Raw genomic sequence first — 20,462 nt, forward strand, 5'->3', positions numbered from 1 at the left:
CCAAGGAGTGGTCTGCCTGGTGCCCCTGGCCTGCTGTCTCACTTTCCCTGGAGCACGGACTTCATCCGAGCCCATTGTTCTTCCGCTTTAGGGCCGGTTTGTGCCGCAGGCTGATGAAATTCACCAAAACGAGACAGACACAAAAGTGAGGTGGGAACTGCCGGGATATCAGAACAGGCTCTTCGACAGAACCTCCAGGGACGTCGTTCAACCCTCTGCTCTGGGGTTACCAGGGGGAACGGTGGCTCCTAGCAAGACCACATTCTTTTTTTTTTTTTTTATTTTATTTTTATTAATAATGATTTATTATATTATGTTAGTCACCATACAGTACATCCCCGGTTTTCGATGTAAGGCTCAATGATTCATTAGTTGTGTATAACACCCAGTGCACCATGCAATATGTGCCCTCCTTACTACCCATCACCGGTCTATCCCATTCCCCCACCCCCCTCCCCTCTGTAGCCCTCAGTTTGTTTCTCATAGTCCATAGTCTCTCATGTTTCATTCCCCCTTCTGATTACCCCCCCTTTCTTTATCCCTTTCTTCCCCTACTGATCATTCTAGTTCTTATGTTCCATAGATGAGAGAAATCATATGATAGTTGTCTTTCTCTGCTTGACTTATTTCACTAAGCATTATCTCCTCCAGTGCTGTCCATGTTGTAGCAAATGTTGAGAACTCATTCTTTCTGATTGCTGAGTAATATTCCATTGTATATATGGACCACAACTTCTTAATCCAGTCATCTGTTGCAGGGCATCTCGGCTCCTTCCACGATTTAGCTATTGTGGACATTGCTGCTATGAACATTGGGGTGCATATGGCCCTTCTCTTCACTACGTCTGTATCTTTGGGGTAAACACCCAGTAGTGCAATGGCTGGATCATAGGGTAGCTCAATTTTTAACTTTTTAAGGGACCTCCACACGGTCTTCCAGAGTGGCTGTACCAACTTGCATTCCCACCAACAATGTAGGAGGGATCCCCTTTCTCCACATCCTCTCCAACAATTGTTGTTTCTTGCCTTGTCTATTTTTGCCATTCTAACTGGCGTAAGGTGGTATCTCAGTGTGGTTTTGATTTGAATTTCCTTGATGGCTAATGATTTTGAACATTTTTTCATGTGTCTGTTAGCCATTTGTATGTCTTCATTGGAAAAGTGTCTGTTCATATCTTCTGCCCATTTTTTGATTTGTTTATTTGTTTCTCGTGTATTGAGTTTGAGAAGTTCTTTGTAGATCTTGGATACCAGTCCTTTATCTGTAGTGTCATTTGCAAATATATTCTCCCATTCCGTGGGCTGCCTCTTAGTTTTTCTGACTGTTTCCTTGGATGTGCAGAAACTTTTAATCTTGATGAAGTCCCATAAATTCATTTTATCTTTTGTTTCTCTTGCATTTGGGGATGTGTCATGAAAAAGGTTGCTTTGGCCGATGTCGTAGAGGTTGCTGCCTATGTTCTCCTCTAGAATTTTGATGGATTCCTGTCTCACATCGAGGTCTTTCATCCATTTGGAGTTTATTTTTGTGTATGGTGTGAGATAGTGATCAAGTTTCATTCTTTTGCATGTAGCTGTCCAATTTTCCCAGCACCATTTATTGAAGAGACTGTCTTTTTCCCACCGGATGTTTTTTCCTGCTTTATCAAATATTAGTTGCCCAAAGAGCTGAGGGTCCATTTCTGGGCTCTCTATTCTGTTCCATTGGTCTATGTGTCTGTTTTTGTGCCAGTACCATGCTGTCTTTGTGATCACAGCTTTGTAGTACAGCTCGAAATCCGGCATTGTGATGCCCCCAGCTTTGTTTTTCCTTTTCAACAGTTCCTTGGAGATTCGGGGTCTTTTCTGGTTCCATACAAATTTAAGGACTATTTGTTCCAGTTCTTTGAAAAACGTTCTCGGTATTTTTATCGGGATAGCATTGAAAGTGTAGATTGCTCTGGGTAGCATGGACATTTTAACTATGTTAATTCTTCCGATCCATGAGCATGGAATATCTTTCCATCTTTTTATGTCTTCCTCAATGCAAGACCACATTCTGTATCTATTTTGTAGGCAACCCCACAGGACCTGCCTACTGCCTGGGAGAATCTCTAACACCCTAGCAGGAGGCAGCACGGGCTCACTGAGGCTTTATAGCGTAGTGATGAGTTATTCTGCCTCAGGACCCTGATCACTGGGTCCCTATTCTGCTTGTGCGAAGCGAATGGGATCTTGGGTGATACTTAACCTTTCACCAGTTTTCTTATGACCATATGAATTGCACCTGTTTCTCAAGGTTTCGGGGGAAGGATGAAATGAAAATGCATGAATGAAATCTGCCTGTCATATAGTAAATGATTGGTAAATGCTAACTGGAATTATTAATTATGCAAGACTATCTTTGAAGCACAGCAGAGCTAACCCAAGTGGGATAGAAGACTTTCCTTGGGAGAATTAGATTAGGCATGCCACTGAGAAGCCTAGAAGCACTGGGACTTTATATGATGCAGGAGTGTGTTCATAAAGTGAGGCTTTATTAAAGTGAATCAGCTTTTACTGTGTTAAGCACACTCACTAATATAATTGCATTTATTCTTTGTCACAATCCCAGTTGCTTTACTCCCCCTTTTACAGATGGGGAAACAGACTTAAACAAGTAGGTAACTTGTAAGGGCAAAACCCTGAATAGGCCCACAGCTTAGGCAGGCTGTCCTTTGTACCTCAGGTGCCATAAAGTATCTTCTTTTCTTAATAACATAAACAATTTGAACAGTTACAGCAGATGTCATCAACACAACGACATGGCATTTGGTTTCATTTTGATAACAGAAAATAAACATAGTTTCTGCTATTTTTAAAAAGTATCACCAGCCTGTCCCTGCTGCTGTTACTCCCAGGAAGGATACCATTTTTGCCATCCCTCAAATTTATAATAAATTTTTAAAAGATTATTCAAAACTGCTTTTCCCCCCAGTAACACTTAACTCTAATATGAAACGACTGAAAAATCCTGCTCATCAAAGCCTCTCCTGACCCCTCAAGTACCCGCCCTCCCATCACTGGACTCCCTTACCCTTCGTTGTCTGAGCACCCGTCACTACCTGTAAGTGTCCTCCTGAGACCTCGGGCCCTCCGTTTGTCTTTGTCACCACTGTGCCTGCAGCATCGCAAGTGCTGGCCTGACTTGTATTACCGAATCCTTCTTGACCTCGGGGTTATCGTGATAAAGCCAGTGACGACGTAGTTCGGCACGGGCATCGCACAGGCAGGCCGACTTATTACACTGCAGGACCATACAGACGCCAGCCGCTGTAACTCTGATCCTTATACAGTGCAGTTGGCCCCGACCGTGACGACCTCGATTGCCCCCTTTTTTGACGTTACTGAGAGGCAACTGTTTGATGAGCCTACTGAGAAGGAAGGCGTTAACATCCCATCGGAAGCCTTTGCAGATGTGTCCTTAAACACCCATAGCTTTGCAACTGCTCCTGTGTAAAGCACGGACCACGCACAGGAGCCTCCTAGTGGCCGCGACACTAGACGTGCAGCTGAAAACGGAAGGTTTAGGTCCCAGTGTCGGCCCTTACGCAGCACGGTCCTCTGAGCCACGTGCACAGTTCTGGCACTGTCGCCTTAGAGTGGCCCATCCTACTCCAGAAGGTTGTAGGGGACTGACGAGATGAGTGTGAGCGTTCTTTGTACAAAAGAGCCGTACGGTGATCTTGTGGGTTTACCTTTGTGCGCTGTTGGACGGACAATGACGAAAAGTATCTGAAGATCGAATACCCCCCCCCCCGGCCAATAAATAAAATCTTTAAAAAAAGGGGGAGGACGCCTGGGTGACTCAGTTGGTTAAGCGTCTGCCTTTGCCTCAGGTCATGATCCCAGGGTCCTGAGATCAAGTCCCGCATCGGGCTCCCTGCTCAGTGGGGAGCCTGCTTCTCCCTCTCCCTTTGCCTGTCCCCCTGGCTTGTGCTCACTCTCTCTCAAATAAATAAATAAAATCTTTAAACAATATATCCAATCCTATTAATAAGGGAGCAGTTAAATAAATTATGGCACAATGGCACGCAGTGGAACACTACACAATCCTTAAAGAGATAGGGTGGCTCAGGGCACCTGGCGGGCTCAGTTGATGGAGCATGGGACTCTTGATCTCAGAGTTGTGAGTTCGAGCCCCATGTTGGGTGTAAAGATTACTTAAAAAAGTAAAATCTTAGAAAAACAAAACAGGGGAGCTCTTACAGAGTCACATGGAAAGATGTCCATGATGTATTATGGGAAAAAAGGTAACAATATCTAGAATGCTAACACGTATGTATATGCATAGAGAAATCACTTGAAGGACGATATACGTTTTGGGGAGGGGGGAGCCAAATCTGACACTTCCCCTATGTGTTATATGTGGGTTTCTGCTTCCTTAGATTGACTTAACATCTAAGTAATTTAAGACAGTGTATTCGCAACCGGCCAAGTACACATCACTGATTACCTAGCTCCCTTCTAGAAGTTTCCCAGCCCTCAGGTCTGAGTGAGGTCATACTGCCTCGGAGAAAGAACTTGGCTAAGGTGGGAGCTTGCAGAGCCACAGTCACAGAATAATAAAGGCAAGCGCCTTGGAACAGCCTTCTGTGCAACATTCGCAAAACAAAAAGCAGAGGCTGTTACCACACCTGCAAATGATTCCCAGCTGTGCTTCTGCAGGAAGTAGGAAAAAGGTCAAAACAATGTTATCAGGTGATTTTAAGATGCTGATTCCTCAGACTGAAGACTTGCTTCCTAAACACCCTCACAGTAGTTTCTCAAAGGTCACGACATTAATATACTTAAGACACGGCTGGGCAAAGAGGAGAAGCAGAAGTCGCCTCCAGCTCCCCGCTTTCACTTCTCACACAGTGGACTTCCCTGCCCTCCACAAGCAGATGGTAGATGGCATCCAGGTCTCTGCATCAAATTCAGAAAGTCAGGTCTTGGCCTTCCTAATGAGGGACAGGCCAACTTCGGTCAAGCCCGCTGGCTGACACTTAATCTTTCTGGAGAGGGAGCTGGGATCCTTCCTAATTCAGGTCAGTTTGGAAAATGCAACTTAGAGTAAATAGGAAGCTTACTATTTGCTACAGCTTGGACTTACCAAAGCCGTTCTTTGACCTCTCCATCGGTATGCCGTCTCAGTGACGGGGTTACGGACACCGGACCACGGTTCTCGGGGTAACTGTCTTGCTCTCACGTGACTTTCTCCGACCCCTAGCACGCTCACCTGCTGCAAAGTCAAAGGCTTTGGCTCTGAAGTCAAGCACAACTAGATCAGACGCTTTTGTCTTTATTTTCTCACTAGAAATAGAAGGCTACTCCTATTTTTAGTTCTTAGAGAGGAATCACCCTTTTGGTTGTAACAGCAATACAGGGTCACTGAAGACATTGGAAAATATGGGAAAAGGAACACCCCCCCCCCCCCCGATCCCTTGCAACCTTCCCCTTAAAGGCCACCACTGCAACTTCGTCACCTTTTCCCCATTTTTTTCCCCCTCCATACAGATTAAGTCACATACATACTTACACAGAACCTAGCCTACACTTAACATTGTATTCTTGGTATTTTCCCACATTAACTGAACCCTTCAAAAGCAATTTTTCCTTAAAAATATTTCTCCCAAGAATATAAGCAATGCGTTTTCTCTATGGAAAATTTGGGAAACACTGAAAAGCAAAAATTAGTTTTCCGTATTCCCACCACCTGGAGACAGATATCAGGAACCATCAGGAACATCCCCTCCCCTCCCGATGTACTTTTTTCATTATGTATGTATCATGCCTTTGGAATTTTCACTTAAATTTCTAAAACCCCATCAGTCAGAGGCTGTGAAGGTCTGAAGGTCTTCACATTGCCAAAGCACTTCTAAATGTAATTTCTCCTACCAGTATGAGTGGCAGTCTCAAATTTTCGCTAGCATTATTTTTAAAGATTTTGTTAATTTGGTAAGTTGAAAAGGTATCTTATTTCACTATTTCTCTATAAATATTCTCTATTTCTCTATCACCCTCTCTATTGAGGGTGAAATTTTTAATATTACTCAATTGCACTTTCCTTTATAAAAATTATTATTCACAAGTCTGTTACCTACTACTTAATAGGGTCTTCTTTTTCTTAGAGGATTATAGTCGCTGAATTTTTTTAAAAAAATGAGAGAGAGAGAGAGCGAGCAGGGGGAGGGGTAGAGGGAGAGAGAGAATGTGAAGCAGGCTCTGACGTGGGGCTCAAACTCACAACCAGGAGATCATGACCTGAACCGAAACCAGAAGTTGGGACGCCCAACCAACCGCTCCACCCAGATGCCCCTGGAAAGGAGCTTTTAGTACTAGTTTCCATTGGAATCCACTGACAAATGGGACGATCCTGTTTCTGTTTTTCGGCCAGAAACTGCTTGATCCTGAACGTCTCATGAGAAGATCCAGTGAGGAAGAGTCAAGAGCACACACCACAATGGCGCAGTGAGGGGAGAGAGCTCAGCCTCTTGTCTGGAGCGTGTTAAGGTAAAAATAACACCCATGTCTGAAATAACACAAATTTCCCACAAGGAATTATCAACACTTCCCCATCTCCTGTGAGATGGACTGTGTGACGTGAGGCGGAGCTGGCCACACCGGCGGCTTAGGCCAAACCAGGCTCTATGAAGCCTCTTAAAGTCCCACGTGCCTGGAGGGGGGCTGGATGCAGACGAACTCCACAGTGCGTCCACCACCATCTACAATCTTGTCTTGTAGTTGAAGGGGGGCTGGGGGAGCACCGAAAGCACCTAGGGTTTTCAAGGAAAGTTACCATGTGAACATACGGTCTTTAATCTGTCTCCCTTACAACAGGACAAAAGTAAAATTCTCACCGATCCCCAACACCAAGGCGTTCGCCAGTCCATCAAAACAGCATAGAAACACATTTGCGATCATGTTCAGACAAACAACAAGAAGTAGAAATGCAGGCACGCAATTTTTCAAGTATACAATTTGTTTTTATTTACAATACCCTATAAAAATGTAAATTTAGAAACTTTAATTTTTATTAATTAGAACCAAACAAAAAAAGATAAAGCACAGAAAGGAAGAAATAATAGTCAAGTATTCACTTGATCAGTTGTGAGGAGAAGGGAGGAAAGGCGCATGGTGGAAACAGTCAGTAGGGAAGGGCAGAGGGAAGCTAGGTCATGTCACCGGGAACAGCTGGCGGGGCCGGGGCTCCAGAATGGGGGGAGACAGAGATGGAGAGCAAGGACAGCCGGTTATAATGGAGGACTTGACTGTTGTACAAGACATGTCTGTGCAAAATGTTGATTCTCCTTAAGTATCATAACCTGTCCCCTCACTAACATTCGAAAGGGTGAGAAGAGCAAAAAGTGTATCACGACAGTCATGTGAGATTGACGCTGATTTAATTTTCTGGAGGGCTGTAATCTCTAGAGATCAAAACCCTCATCCTGCTTGGCTGCCGCACGGGAGGGGGACGGGTGGAAAGGACCACAGTAGGCTGTCCCTGCCGGGATCGAGAGCCAGGCCCCTGGCTGCCTGGGAGTGGGACCTGGAGACGAAGGGGAAGGACAGCACTTCAGCCCGTGGTGTGCAGGTGCCTGCAGAGTAAGCCGAACTGAGCTTCCGTGGTTACCTCTGGGGGCTGCTACCCATGACACCAAATAAAAATGGGGAAGAGGGAAGTAAAAGCATGGCTTTATTGAAGTTGTCTAGGAAGACAGAGCGAGTGTGCAAACGCTACGCTGTGGAAGCAGGCTCCAAGTCCGGTTCATCTGGGGCAACCTTGCACGCCCTTGCGGGGACAGGCTCAGGTACACTGTAACTGTAGCAGGAAAAGGGCTTAACCGTGTGCTGTTCCACCGAGGTGGACAGATACAAAGGAAATACGGTGGGGAGGAGAAACAGGACTTCTCAGCCTAGAGCTGGGTGTCAGCCAATTAAGAGTTCTGATTTTATTAACGTGCTGCATACCCTGTATTTATATTAAAACAAATCAAATTAATTACAAGATGGACTAGAAACAGATTAAAAATACATCAGCTGGTTTGTTTTTAGAGGAGGGACATGTCAACTACGTAGTTTTCAATCTAAAACTCGTTCTTTAAGGATCCTCTGGAGACCACATGAACGTATGCAGAGGGGGTGTGTGCATATATATCTATATATATATTGGTTTCTACTTAATTGGTTTTCCTATAGTCATATTAATATGGGGCAGTGAAAGAAGACTTTAGTGGGATGAGGGAAGGAATCCTTTGGCAGGCTACAAGCTACTCTGAACTGGAGTCGTGGTGGTGGGTAAGGGGAGAGATTATATTTGTGTCTCTAGGGCAAAGAAAATGCAAAATGGAGAAGAACTGAGGAAAAGCAGGACATGCAGAATTTAACACAGAAGGTAAGAAGAAACCAGCAGAAGTTATCACCCAGCCAAATTTCACAGAGCAGTGGGGAAATACCTGGCATTTAGAGCCGACCCCCGTGACAGGAATCGGTCCCACAAGACGCTTTGGGGAATAAGCTACCTTCCCTCCCTCATTAAACATACTCCATTGTGACAGCGGCAGTGCAGGCGGCAGCCAAAGGAGGTACAGGACACTTGTGGAGATCTCCTATCGGATCCCCTGAACTAGCCTACGGGTGTAAAGAGAGAGAGAAAGGAAACTTGTGTAAACGAGTTAAAACAGAAGGCAATCTTCTGCACGAACGTTTACGCCCTTGTTAGAATTCCTTAACAAAGCACCCACCGTCTCTCTACCCTTCCTCACTGAACTGAGGGTGCTTCTGTACCCCACTCGGCATCTTGTGTCTAGTAGACACTCATGTATTTGATACGAGTCTTTAATGTCTTTCACTAAACTCAGTTTTATGCCTCTGATCCCCTCATCGTAACTTCTAAAGTGCCAACGTTAGTAAGATGCGGAACTCTCCTGTTTCAGACTTACTGCAGCTTTGTCTCCAGCAAGTTCAGTTTCTGTCGGTCAACATAGCGAGAAAAGAGGGACACCAGGTTTGTGGGTATAGAGATTGGCTTGGCCAGGGCTGCTTGGGGGATCCGGAGAAGTTCTCGGGTTGCCATGAACATCACCTCCGTCCTAAAAGAAAAACCGTTAACACAACAGATAAGAACAGTAAGAGCAAAAGAATAAACGGTGACCTAAAAGAACAAGAAAGAAGCTGCGCAGCCCGGACTGACCACTGGTTGTTCTGTGTTGGTTCCGTAGCAGGGTCTGAACTCTGTAGGTCTTCCCCACGGCTCAGGACGACAAGGAGCAGTGACAGGCCAAACTACAAGAGGAGACAGAGGCAATCCCACTCAGCTCTCCACTCCATCCTCCAGCGCCGAGGGGACCCCGGCATTAGACGGGGAGCAGGCTAGATGACAACGGCCCAGCTGCGGTGCTCGGACAGCCGGGAGCTGGGAGGCTGTGTCTTTCTCCCGGCTTTACTTCAGAGCGGCGACAGCATCACCAACGCAAAGGGGGTGTCCCGGGGCCAAGCATCCTCTCTGCTCCCCCACCCCAAAGGGAGATGAAAAGATAATTTTCCCCTGCCACAGATAATGGGGATTTAGTTTTTCTTGTATTTACTAAAGCAGAAATGGATTAAAAAAGAAAGTCAAAGACAAACTTTGATACAGAAAATTAAAGTTCACAGAAAAAGTAAGAGAAAACATTAAACAGATCGATATTTTGAATCAAGAAAAAAGATGTGAAGACCGGTGGGAAAATGTACAAAGAAAGGTCACTGAAATGATCAGGATATGAAGAGACTTCTTTGACTCTCCTGAAAAAGTTTCCTTAACAAAGCATATGCCCCTAGTGGACATATGAAGGTTTAGACAAGATGTTCGAAGCAACTCCCATTTTGTCGAAACCACTTATTTCTAGCCTCTGACACTAGGAGCTTAACGTACTTCCTGGCTGGAAGAGGTCTTTTTAAAAAAAGATTGATTTATTTTAGAGAGAGAGAAAGAGAGGCCTCGAGTGGGCGCACGCACGCACGGGGAGGAAGGGGGGGGGAGAAACAAGCAGACTCCGCACTGAGAGCAGAGCCTGAGGTGGAGCTCGATCTCGTGACCCTGAGATCACGACCTGAGCCGAAACCAAGAGTCAGACGCGTAACCCCCGAGCCACCCAGGCGCCCCTGAGAGAAGCCCTTCTCACAAGTTGCCACAGCAGCCAATCTCTGTATCTGTAACTCAGATCTAGAAGGCTGGCCAAGCTCAGGGACCTGCGAGGGCGTGAGCACCTTGTTCTGGAGCACAGCGGCGAGGTGAGGGTTGGGGGGCGCTGGTGCAGCTGCGCTCTGAGGTAGGTTCATGAGCTGTTGCAGAAGGCTGGTGACGGTCACTGACGGAAGGTGATAGAGGAGCAGAGAGAAGGGACTCAGTAAGCATGGCAGCACCTACAAAGAAATAAAGAAAACATGACATCCTGGCAACTGTGACGTCAGTCGGCCTGCGTCGTGGGCTCAGCTGCATGCTCAAACGGCCTCAGGCAAGACTGAACACAAAAGGGCTGACAAGTCTGGCAAGCCCTACCAGAGTCTCAACAATGGCTTCTGAGGTGTCTGCTGAGGACTTTTAAAACTCAATCTGCAGTGGAAGCATGACTTGTGTGAACCAAGGGTGTAAAATTACTTCTCGAACAGCAAGGTTCGCAATAAAACATCAGTACTTGAATTCACCCCAGAAATATTTCAGGGCCTACAGTGTGTCGGGCGCTGTGGGCTACAATGACTTGGTGAACAGGACAGACCTGCGGGGAGCTGAAGTTGAGTCAGGAGTCATGCGTAAACTGGCGATTGCAATATACCGTGAGAAGGACTCTGAGGTAAATCCTGAGCGCTGTGGAACTACACAGAAGTATTTTTAGACTTAACTGGATCTTGTCTGATCTTCATACAAGCTGAATGAGGAAGTGGAGAAATGGTAGATTTTACAGATGATTAGACAAGCAGCGAGCAGAAGCTCAGTGTTCAGAGCTCCATAGCTCGTGGTAAGAACTGGAATCCAAGGCTGTGAATTCTGGCCTGCAAGTCATTCAGTCCTTTTAAGCCATGAGGCCCAGACTGGAAGGTTAAAATACAGTGCTACCAATATAACTAGGTTCTAACACAGGAAAGGAAATCAAGGGTGCTTCCAGCACTCAGTGCCCATGGCATAAAAAGTGATGGCTGGTTTTACTTCAGATGGCATTCAAGGATGGAGAGTAGACTTTTAGTGATCTACCACTCTAAATAAACACAGCTTTAACAACAAAAGCAGTTTAAATCACACATAAAAGTATAAAGAGTATAATGAAGTCTGTATACCCATCACCCAGCTTCAACAATTAAATCATCAACATTCTACCAATCTCACTAAATCTATGTCCCTCCTATATATCCTATCCTTTCATCCACAAATACTGTTTGTATCTCTAATAAAATCTCTCACAGTATTATTGCACCTAACAAAATTAAAAGCCACTCCTTTTTTTTTTAAATTTTTTATTACCTTGTTAGTCACCGTACAGTACATCCTTAGTTTGATGTAGTGTTCCATGATTCATTATTTGCATATAACACCCAGTGCTCCATGCAATATGTGCCCTCCTTAATACCCATCACCAGCTTGTCCCAATCCCCCACCCCTCTCCCCTCTGAAGTCCTCAGTTTGTTTCCCAGAGTCCATAGTCTCTCGTGGTCATTCCCCCTTCTGTTCACCCCCCTCTTCATTCTTCCCTTCCTTCCCCTACCGATCTTCCCGCCATTTCTTATGTTCCATAAATGACTGAAACTGTGTAATTGTCTTTCTCTGCTTGACTTATTTCACTTAGCATAATCTCCTCTAAAAGCCACTCCTTAATATCACCTAATATCTCCTCCAAAATCAAAGTTCTCCAGTTGTCTCAAAAACATCTTTTAGCAGTTGATTTACTCTACTCATGATTCCCACAGGACCCACACATTGCATCTGGCTTGTAAGGCTTTTAAAATCTGTGAATCGGTCCTTTGCCCACTGCCCATCTCCTTTTCTCATGCTATTTAGTTGCTGACGACGTCCCACGGTTTGGATTTGGCGAACTGCACCTCTGTGGTGTCACTTAGCAGGTTCTACTGTCCTCTGTCTTTCCAAAAAAAACTGAGGGTTAGAAAGTTTCATAAGATTTAAGTTCATCACGGGAAGGCATGGGGAAGACAACTTCACGGACAGAGCTGTGTGCTTTCTCCTGCATCATGTCACGCAGCACAGTGTATGGTTGTCCCCCTCTTAGACAGCGATCACTTGTTTGCTGCCCCAACCACCATAAGGTTCCCCATCTACCTTTCACCCCATGCCTTAGGGACTGCCGTCCAGACTGACTGACTGCTTTTCTGTTAGGGATTGTAAACTGGAGATTTTCTAATTTTATCATTTCTTTTGCATTTATCAGCTGAAACTCTTCTGGGAAAAACTTTATCAACTTTCTGGTTACCATGATATTTGGCTGTAATGAAAAGGCAGGATAAATGTTTGAGTCTTTACCTTATTTACCCATTTTCAGAATAATGAGTTGATGGCCTAGCAACCTCTGAAGGCGATTAATACATTTTCTGGTATTATTGTGAACTCATTAATATAAAAATATTTGATATATTTCAATCCACTGCTGTAATTTTTCTTTGTGATGCAAATTATCCCATTCTTGGCCAATAGGAGCCCCTCCAGCTTTGTCTGTGCAGCTTTCACGTGGGACCCCAGGAATCATTTAGCTTCCTTAATTTCTGGCACAGGATAGTTCAGGATTACCTTGTCTATTTTATGCCTCAGACCTGCAACTAGTTATTGCTTCGAGAAATGGTACTCAAGAGACATGGTCTATTACTCTTTAACACACACAGGTAAAAACTAGTTTTCCTCACTAGCAGGCACCTTCACTAAGACAAGCATCTTTGAATTCCTAACTCCTAGCTTACGCACTGTATTTCTAGGACCTAAGATAGTGCCTGCTACATAGACGTGTTCAGTAGATACTTAATGAATAAAGCTCTCCCAAACTTGTTTCCACTGATGAGTTCCTCTGGGACTGGCAGTGTCCACCACATGGCCTGCAACAATCTATAAGCTGTAAGGGAGCTACTGCTTTTCATCTGGCTTCCATTTTCTAGGATAAACCTCAAATCTTTAAACTTTCCTCCAACCCACTTTTTCCTTCTTAAAATCTTTAAAAACCGTATCTGTCTCATCCCACTTCATTTTCCTGAGCATGAGGCCCCAACTTTGCATTCATTTCTTCCGCGGGTGCTACAGTTTCAAGGACTTTTTCAACTCATTTCAGAGGGAGAGTAATTTTCAACTCTTTCACGCCATGCCACGTACAAGGTATCCTGGCATCATGTTTTCTGCGGACCAACACCAGCTGGTTATTGATCAAGCATCATCGACTGTAAGAGGCTCGCTCTCGTTAAGTTCCAACATTCGGAACCTCACACTTAGGAATAACTGCCCGTAGTGCTACCCTTATCAATTTCTTGCTCTGAACCTCTAAAACGATTCAAAATAGTGCTAATCTTTCAAGTGTTAGGACAAGGATACGTAGAGAGCAATTCTTACCAAGACTTTACTTATAAACCTGAAAATCATGTTTCAAAGTCCAGCCTAGTTTAGATCATGATAAATGTTACTTCCGAGCGCTGGCTCGATTCCTGCGCAAGACCATTCAACTAAGTCTGTAGCTGAATGTTAAGCTCCTGACAACAGCCCAATGGGAGATACTTTATATCCAGCAAAGTAACCAAGACCATACATTTGTGAATTTTCCTGAGCATCAGACTCAGCCGGGGATTCTGTTAGAGGTACAGAAGCCCTGACCTTTCCTCTGTAAATTCTGAGTCAGCATGTCTGGAGCAGGGCTGAATTATCTGCTTCCCAAGAAATTCTGGTACACAACACAGCTTCACGACTATGTCAAATACGATGGGATTACTGCTTTCCTCAGTTTAGGAACTTGGTCTGTTGGAGCAAAAATGGGATTAAAAGTATAGTCCTGGAGTAGAGTTTTGCTTTAAATAATCAAATCCTACTGCTGAAGGTTAGACAAAGCAACAGAAATAGGAAGAGGGGAGAAAATAAAATCTGGATTCTAGAAACCTTATCAACTATGAAGACCTAAAGGAAAGAAGTCCCACATGGGGAATCACCTCATCTTGTGCATCCTTCTTGATAAGGAAAGGGAGATTCCTGGCTGTTGTCATGAGAATGTCAGCTGCTTGCTCTGTGGAGAGGAAAGGAAGAATACGGGCGACCATTCTCTTCCCTTTTCGGATACACATGATCTGTACAAAGTGGTCATCGCTCGGCCTGCAGGGGAAGGAAATGCTCCCTTAGGTCAGCAAGAACAATTTAACACATCCTTTTTCTCCTCTTACATGTTACTGAGCGAACATGCTGTGGTCATTTTCACCCTACAATGACCCGTGCTACAAAACAGTGCAAAATACTTCTCCAACTCGCAACCAAATAATAACAAAGTCAGTTTTCAAGTTTCACAAACGTAGAAAATCATCCTTTCACAAACGCACGTTAAATAGACTTGTTCAAACTACAGGCATTCATTTCCTTTAAGTTTTACGTAACTAGACAAATTAACGTGGATGATACAGAAAAATCTGAAAACATACACAAGCAAAAAGGATAAACAATCATTTCAGAATTAACTTTATATTTTATCATTTTTTAAAAAATCTGACAGAAAGAGAGAGCAAGAGAGCACAAGAGAGCACAAGCAGGGGGAGTGGCAGAGGGAGAGGGAGAAGCAGACTCCCTGCTGAGCAGGGAGTTCCATGTGGGACTCTATCCCAGACGCTTAACCAACTGAGCCACCCAGGCACCCCTACTGTTACCATTATTAAGAACCTTTGTGCTGTATATTTTTTCATTTAAAAAAAAAAAAAAAAAAGTCCAGAGAATTCATACGGATTTGTTACTTGACTTTCTTCACCTGACAACTTCTTGTGACAATTTTCCATCTCAATAAATAAATTTCAACTACGTCAGTTTGGCGGTCCCGTAACACCCCCAACCATGGACAAGCCCACATTTATTTAACCAGCTGCCTGTCAACCTGACTCCAGAAAAGGTGTGTTGAAAAGAAGGTGTTTATTCTTATGCTCTAGTTTGTGTGTGTCCTGGCTTAGAAGAATTATCAGTTCTCTTGAATATGCAAAGGAGGGAGTTTTCAGGACAGAGTCCTCTTGCATTCATCAAATAAACACACGGGGTTTACAGAACATTTACTGTTAGGAAGATCCTGGGTGGGAGAGATGACAGATACAAAAAGATACATTAAGGAGCTGAGTCCCCACTGAAGACTGATTAGCTTCCACGGCATATGAGTAGTCTATGGAAATCCCAGGAAAATATAAATGTCTGTACTTTCCATCTCAGTAGAAACAATTAATGAAGATTACAAAGTTGAACAGGTTAGAATAAGGCATAAAGCAAGTACAATCTGTAGGCTCGAACACAGAAACCAGATCATGTTCCCCACTGGGTCTCCAGTGCCCAGCACAGTCCCTAGCAGATAGTGAATTGGTAGGTGTCCAATACATGACTCTGGAATACAGAGATTTTTTTCCTGGCTGGGAAGGATTATGAAATGCTTTCTATGACGGAGCATTTGAGTTAGGCCGGAAGGATAGACTCTGAGTTTCCCGGGATGGTAAAGAAGATATCCAAAAGACAGGAATGCAGAAAGCCCAGGTCAGCCAAGTAAGGAGTCCAGCTGGTCTCACGTGTCCCTCCAAGTGTACGATTCTTACCTCTCTTGTCCAGGCAATTTCCCCCTTAAGTTGTCATACATGCTACAAATTTTGTGCTTTCTTTCATCCGCCAGGGCAGGTCGCTCTTCTTCTAGACTTAGGAGATACCGCCTTTCATAATCCTCCACATCCAGGAGTAAACTATAGGTCTAAGTGAGACACAAAGCAGGCCACAGCACGCTGGGTCAGGATCAGGGTATTTGATAAACAATTTCATAGTTTAAGACCATCAGTAAAGACAGGAGAGTGAAAATGAATTGCAGTAAGACTGAGAGGAAAAAGGTGCTCTTTCGAATCCAGAAAAACATAGTGAAAGAACTTAAAGAATTCCTCCCTGTTTGTTGTCCCTCTTGACCTCCAACCCAGGAGGTGAGGACAGTGAATGATTACACTCTTCGCAAACTTTCCGGCAGCAAGACTAGCATTGTGACATAAATGATCTCTATCACTGCTTCAAGTGATGCTTTATACTTACAAACACACAGTAAGTTCACTCCTGGGTGCCAGGCACTGTTCTAAGCACTCACTCATTCACCAGACGCTCTCCACAACCCAGTCAGAAAGAGACTATTATCATTTTCACCATTGCAGAGGAAAAAAATGAGGACAGCACAGAAAGGACAACAAGTCACAGACTCAGCTAGAAATGGAGAAGACGTGATTTGCAGCCTGGTTCCACGCTCGGTGCTCTTCCTCGCTATGCCCATGGCCTTGCTACACGGTATTTACGCTTTACCAGCGAACCGCCTATAGAGTACCACATTCTTCTTAGCACCCAGCACCCAGGGGATATCCAGTAAATACCTGTGAACTGACTTAATTAACTCAATGAATTCACAGGTGGAGCAATGTAATTTTATTCTCATTTTCTTAGAAAGGTGGCCTGTTCCCGAACGCTTAGCGGTTAACTGAATAAGCTTGGACAAAGACCCGGGACTTCTCACTGTAACTGCAGTGTTCTTTCCACGAGGCCATAGGTGAGGCCCAGCACATTCTTTTCTAGTGTGCTCTGGTATACAATAGGCATGTAAGAAGAACATGCTAATTAATTAAAATCACAGAACACCAACTGCTTACTTTTCCACTTTTTGCATACACATACATATCTGACAGTTCCTTATTTGAAATTAACTACAGCAACAAACTCTAAAACTTACTTTCTCAATTATGACAAGGGTTTTTCGTCTCTTGTCCCGAACCTGTTTTTCTTTTGTCTCCTAAAAAAAAGACAAGACTATTCAGTGTGAATTCTCCTCTGTTACAAATAATTTTCTAAGTGTGCATAGGTAATTCCATTTGTGACAATACTGTAAAAGAATCTTAACTCTTTGAAAGTTAATCTAAAACAACACTAACTGGACAAAGGTCATAGAACAGACTGAATTAACCCACATAGACTACCGAACTGAGTTTACAGCTGGGCAAAAAGTAAATGTAGAATGCAGTAAAGATGAAGATAATCACAGTTGTTTTTTTTTTTAAGATTATATGTATTTGTCAGAGAGAGTGAGAGCACGAGCAGTGGAGCAGCATGCAGAGCAGGCAGGGCAGGAAGAGGGAGAAGCAGGCTCCCCACTGAGCAGGGAGCCCAATATGGGGCTGGATCCCAGGACCCTGGGATCATGACCTGAGACAAAGGCAGATGCTTAACCGACTGAGCCACCCCGGCATCCCAATCACAGGAAGATCTTAAAACACATAGAAAATGGTAATTTTTGAAACCGGAATAGACAGCCAATGCTGTTTGCAGCCAGTATCCAGTTTAAAGACTCCTGCCACCCCGAGTATCAGCACCTCCACCACCTGCAGGAAACCGGAACGCCAGGGGCGGGGATGGGGGGGTGGGGTGGGGGAAGCTTCCAGTCAGACAACAAACAATTCCACTGTGCCTGATTCCCTCTCACAATGGCCCCCAGGCAGCAGTGATGACCCAGAGTTTCCTAAACACACAGTACTGCTGACACTTACGTCATCCTCACTCCGTGATGTCACAACAGCATCAATCATTTTTCGGGGGTTATTCACACTAGAGACGGTAAGCTTTCCCAAAGAGCCCTCGAACTGCACTGCAAGGACAAAACATTTCCAACAAATAACTCAGCAATGCAGAAAGACCTTTACAGTCTCTATTCTTTCCTCACAGCCTAACGATTCAGTACAAAAATTTATGTATCTCTCTCTTACCTAAATCTGTCTTTTCCCATTTTTTGTTGCAATGAAAATCAATAAAAATCTGAAGTATTTCCCCTTTATTACGGGGATACTAGAAATCAGAACACGTTTTAAGAAGTTAAGGAATCTCAAGCAGTAAAGGGTCTACCAGTCTACCCGCTGACCCACTCATTCCCTGCAATGGAGGCAGAGCTCTGCATTTAAGGACAACAGCTCTTTTAAATGAGCTTCGAACGTCTCTACATGCAGGCCTCGACAGCGTTATTTCTTTACCATCTCAGCAGCACGGTGCATTTCTTCACTGCGGGCCTACGCGGAAGGGCCTTACCTGGCTTGTAGGCGTGCTCCAGTTTGGCCACCTGAGGGGTAATGAGCTTGGTGCGCTCCTTTTTCGGGCCCTCGCCTTGAACTTCTTCAGCAGCTGACAGTTTCTCCAGTTTTTCAAAGTAATTCTGCCACGTGAAGATGATTTCAGTTGCAACACAAGCCCAGAGTATGGCTGCTCTTTATCATACATGATTATACTGGTGGCAGCAACAACTTGGACGCTATAAACGTATCGATCTTTAATTTCTGCGAGACTGTCAGATGTTTACTTCTCAAAAACTCCCAGCCTACAGAAAAGCCCCACATCAATGGAAATGTCTTTAAAGTTAGACTGCCAATATCTTTAACTGAGAAAACCAGAGTATTGATGCCAAAGAGATTTCAAAACATTGGCCCGAGAGCCTGTGTGTGTAAAGAATAAAAGGCATATACAGAAACCTTCCAGTGCATAGTGAGAGGCTCTCCCGCTTCAGCAGAGGACAGAGTTTGCTCAGTCAAGTCTCATCCAATTGAAAACCACATCAAAGAAGATTCTGTCAGTAGTTAAGTCCACCGGTATTTCCACGCGCGCCTCACCGAGTAAGGGACTGCATGGCCGCCTACCTGGTAATAGAAATCGTCCAGGTACGGGTCAGTGCTCTGCAGCTGCATCATCTGGATTTTCGAGACCCAATCCTTCTCTCGCTGCAGCATGAGGTTGGCATAGGGGTCCTTCCGGAGGTGGTCCTGATGACTGCTCCGGTGACTTCCTCTGTCTCCGGCCCCATTGAGACTCCGGTGCTGACTGAAAACACACACAGCGGCGCATTCACTCCAAGTCAGGGCATTCATTAGGTCTTGTAACAATACAGGAACAAGCCAGGCCAGTTAAAAAAAGATTCCACTTTGCTTTTGTTAACAAAAGAGAGAAAAGAATTGAATCTTCACGGTGTCGGAGAAGAAAGAGCTGGGCAGTACACACTGAAAGAAAGATCTGAGTGCCTCACCGCGTGCTGCACGCTCTCACCCACGGACTTCCGTGCAAGCCCTACCATGACCCTAAGAGGCAGGCAGTTTTGTTTTCGCCACTGAAGATAACAAACTGAGGCCAAAGAGATGTGAACACAGGCCAATTTGACTCGCAGTCTATACACTTCCTTTTTTTAACTTATTGAAAATCATGAAATACTTCAGATATAAAGAAAAGCCCACAACATCCATTTATCCACCACCCAGACTTAGTGAAAAAAAATTTATTTGCCCCAATTTGCCTCACAGTTTTAAACAGTAGTATTAAAGCCAATTTTTGTTGTATTTGGTTAAGACTCTTTCTACCCTGTCTGGATCCTGGTTTCCTGCCTCCCTTCCTTCCCAGAGGAACCATTATCCTGCCTTTGTAGGTACTCCCCGAGATTTTTTTTTTTTTTAAGATTTTATTTATTTATTTGACAGACAGAGCTCACGCAAGCATGTGCGCATGGGGGGAGAGGCAGAGAGAGAGAGAGAGAGAGAGAAACTCAAGCAGACTCCACACTGAGCACAGAGCCTGATGTGGGGCTCGATCTTACAACCAGGAGACCAGGACCTGAGCCAAAATCAAGAGCTGGATGCTTAACCAACTGAGCCACTCAGGGGCCCCTCCGTGCTGTTTTTGTTTTTTTTGTTTTTGTTTTAAAGATTTTATTTAGGGGCGCCTGGGTGGCACAGCGGTTGGGCATCTGCCTTCGGCTCAGGGCATGATCCCGGCGTTATGGGATCGAGCCCCGCATCAGGCTCTTCTGCTGTGAGCCTGCTTCTTCCTCTCCCACTCCCCCTGCTTGTGTTCCCTCTCTCGCTGGCTGTCTCTATCTCTGTCGAATAAGTAAATAAAATCTTTAAAAAAATAAAAAAATAAAGATTTTATTTATTTGACAGAGATAGAGACAGCCAGCGAGAGAGGGAACACAAGCAGGGGGTGTGGGAGAGGAAGAAGCAGGTTCCCAGCAGAGCAGGGAGCCCGATGTGGGGCTCGATCCCAGGACCCTGGGATCACACCCTGGGCCGAAGGCAGACGCTAATGACTGAGCCACCCAGGTGCCCCCCCCACGGTGTTTTTAAGACTCATGACTCATGTATCCATCTTTAAATACTATACAGTATTATTCTGTGCCTTTAATTTTTACATAAACGGTACTAGACATGTAAGTCTGCTCCTTGCTTCT

General features: G+C 44.6%; 1 protein-coding gene across 2 annotated transcripts in view; it reads right to left on the minus strand.

Moving 5' to 3' along the window:
• Positions 1-7,678: 7,678 nt before the first annotated feature.
• The window catches only part of PATL1 (PAT1 homolog 1, processing body mRNA decay factor), a 28,055-nt gene continuing 15,271 nt past the window's right edge, over positions 7,679-20,462 (minus strand). For both annotated transcript variants that reach the window (XM_045786753.2, XM_087854901.1), the window contains 10 exons: positions 18,886-19,066; positions 18,284-18,407; positions 17,752-17,849; positions 16,941-17,000; positions 15,784-15,932; positions 14,164-14,323; positions 10,249-10,404; positions 9,194-9,285; positions 8,943-9,092; positions 7,679-8,631 (listed from right to left, as the gene is read on the minus strand). In XM_045786753.2, coding sequence (XP_045642709.1) covers positions 8,610-8,631; positions 8,943-9,092; positions 9,194-9,285; positions 10,249-10,404; positions 14,164-14,323; positions 15,784-15,932; positions 16,941-17,000; positions 17,752-17,849; positions 18,284-18,407; positions 18,886-19,066 — 1,192 coding nt within the window. In that variant the 3' untranslated portion in view covers positions 7,679-8,609. The remainder of the gene's footprint in view (positions 8,632-8,942; positions 9,093-9,193; positions 9,286-10,248; positions 10,405-14,163; positions 14,324-15,783; positions 15,933-16,940; positions 17,001-17,751; positions 17,850-18,283; positions 18,408-18,885; positions 19,067-20,462) is intronic.

Source organism: Ursus americanus, chromosome 24, assembly GCF_024610735.1.
Source record: "Ursus americanus isolate L20-20 chromosome 24, mUrsAme1.1.p, whole genome shotgun sequence".
Taxonomy (NCBI): domain Eukaryota; kingdom Metazoa; phylum Chordata; class Mammalia; order Carnivora; family Ursidae; genus Ursus; species Ursus americanus.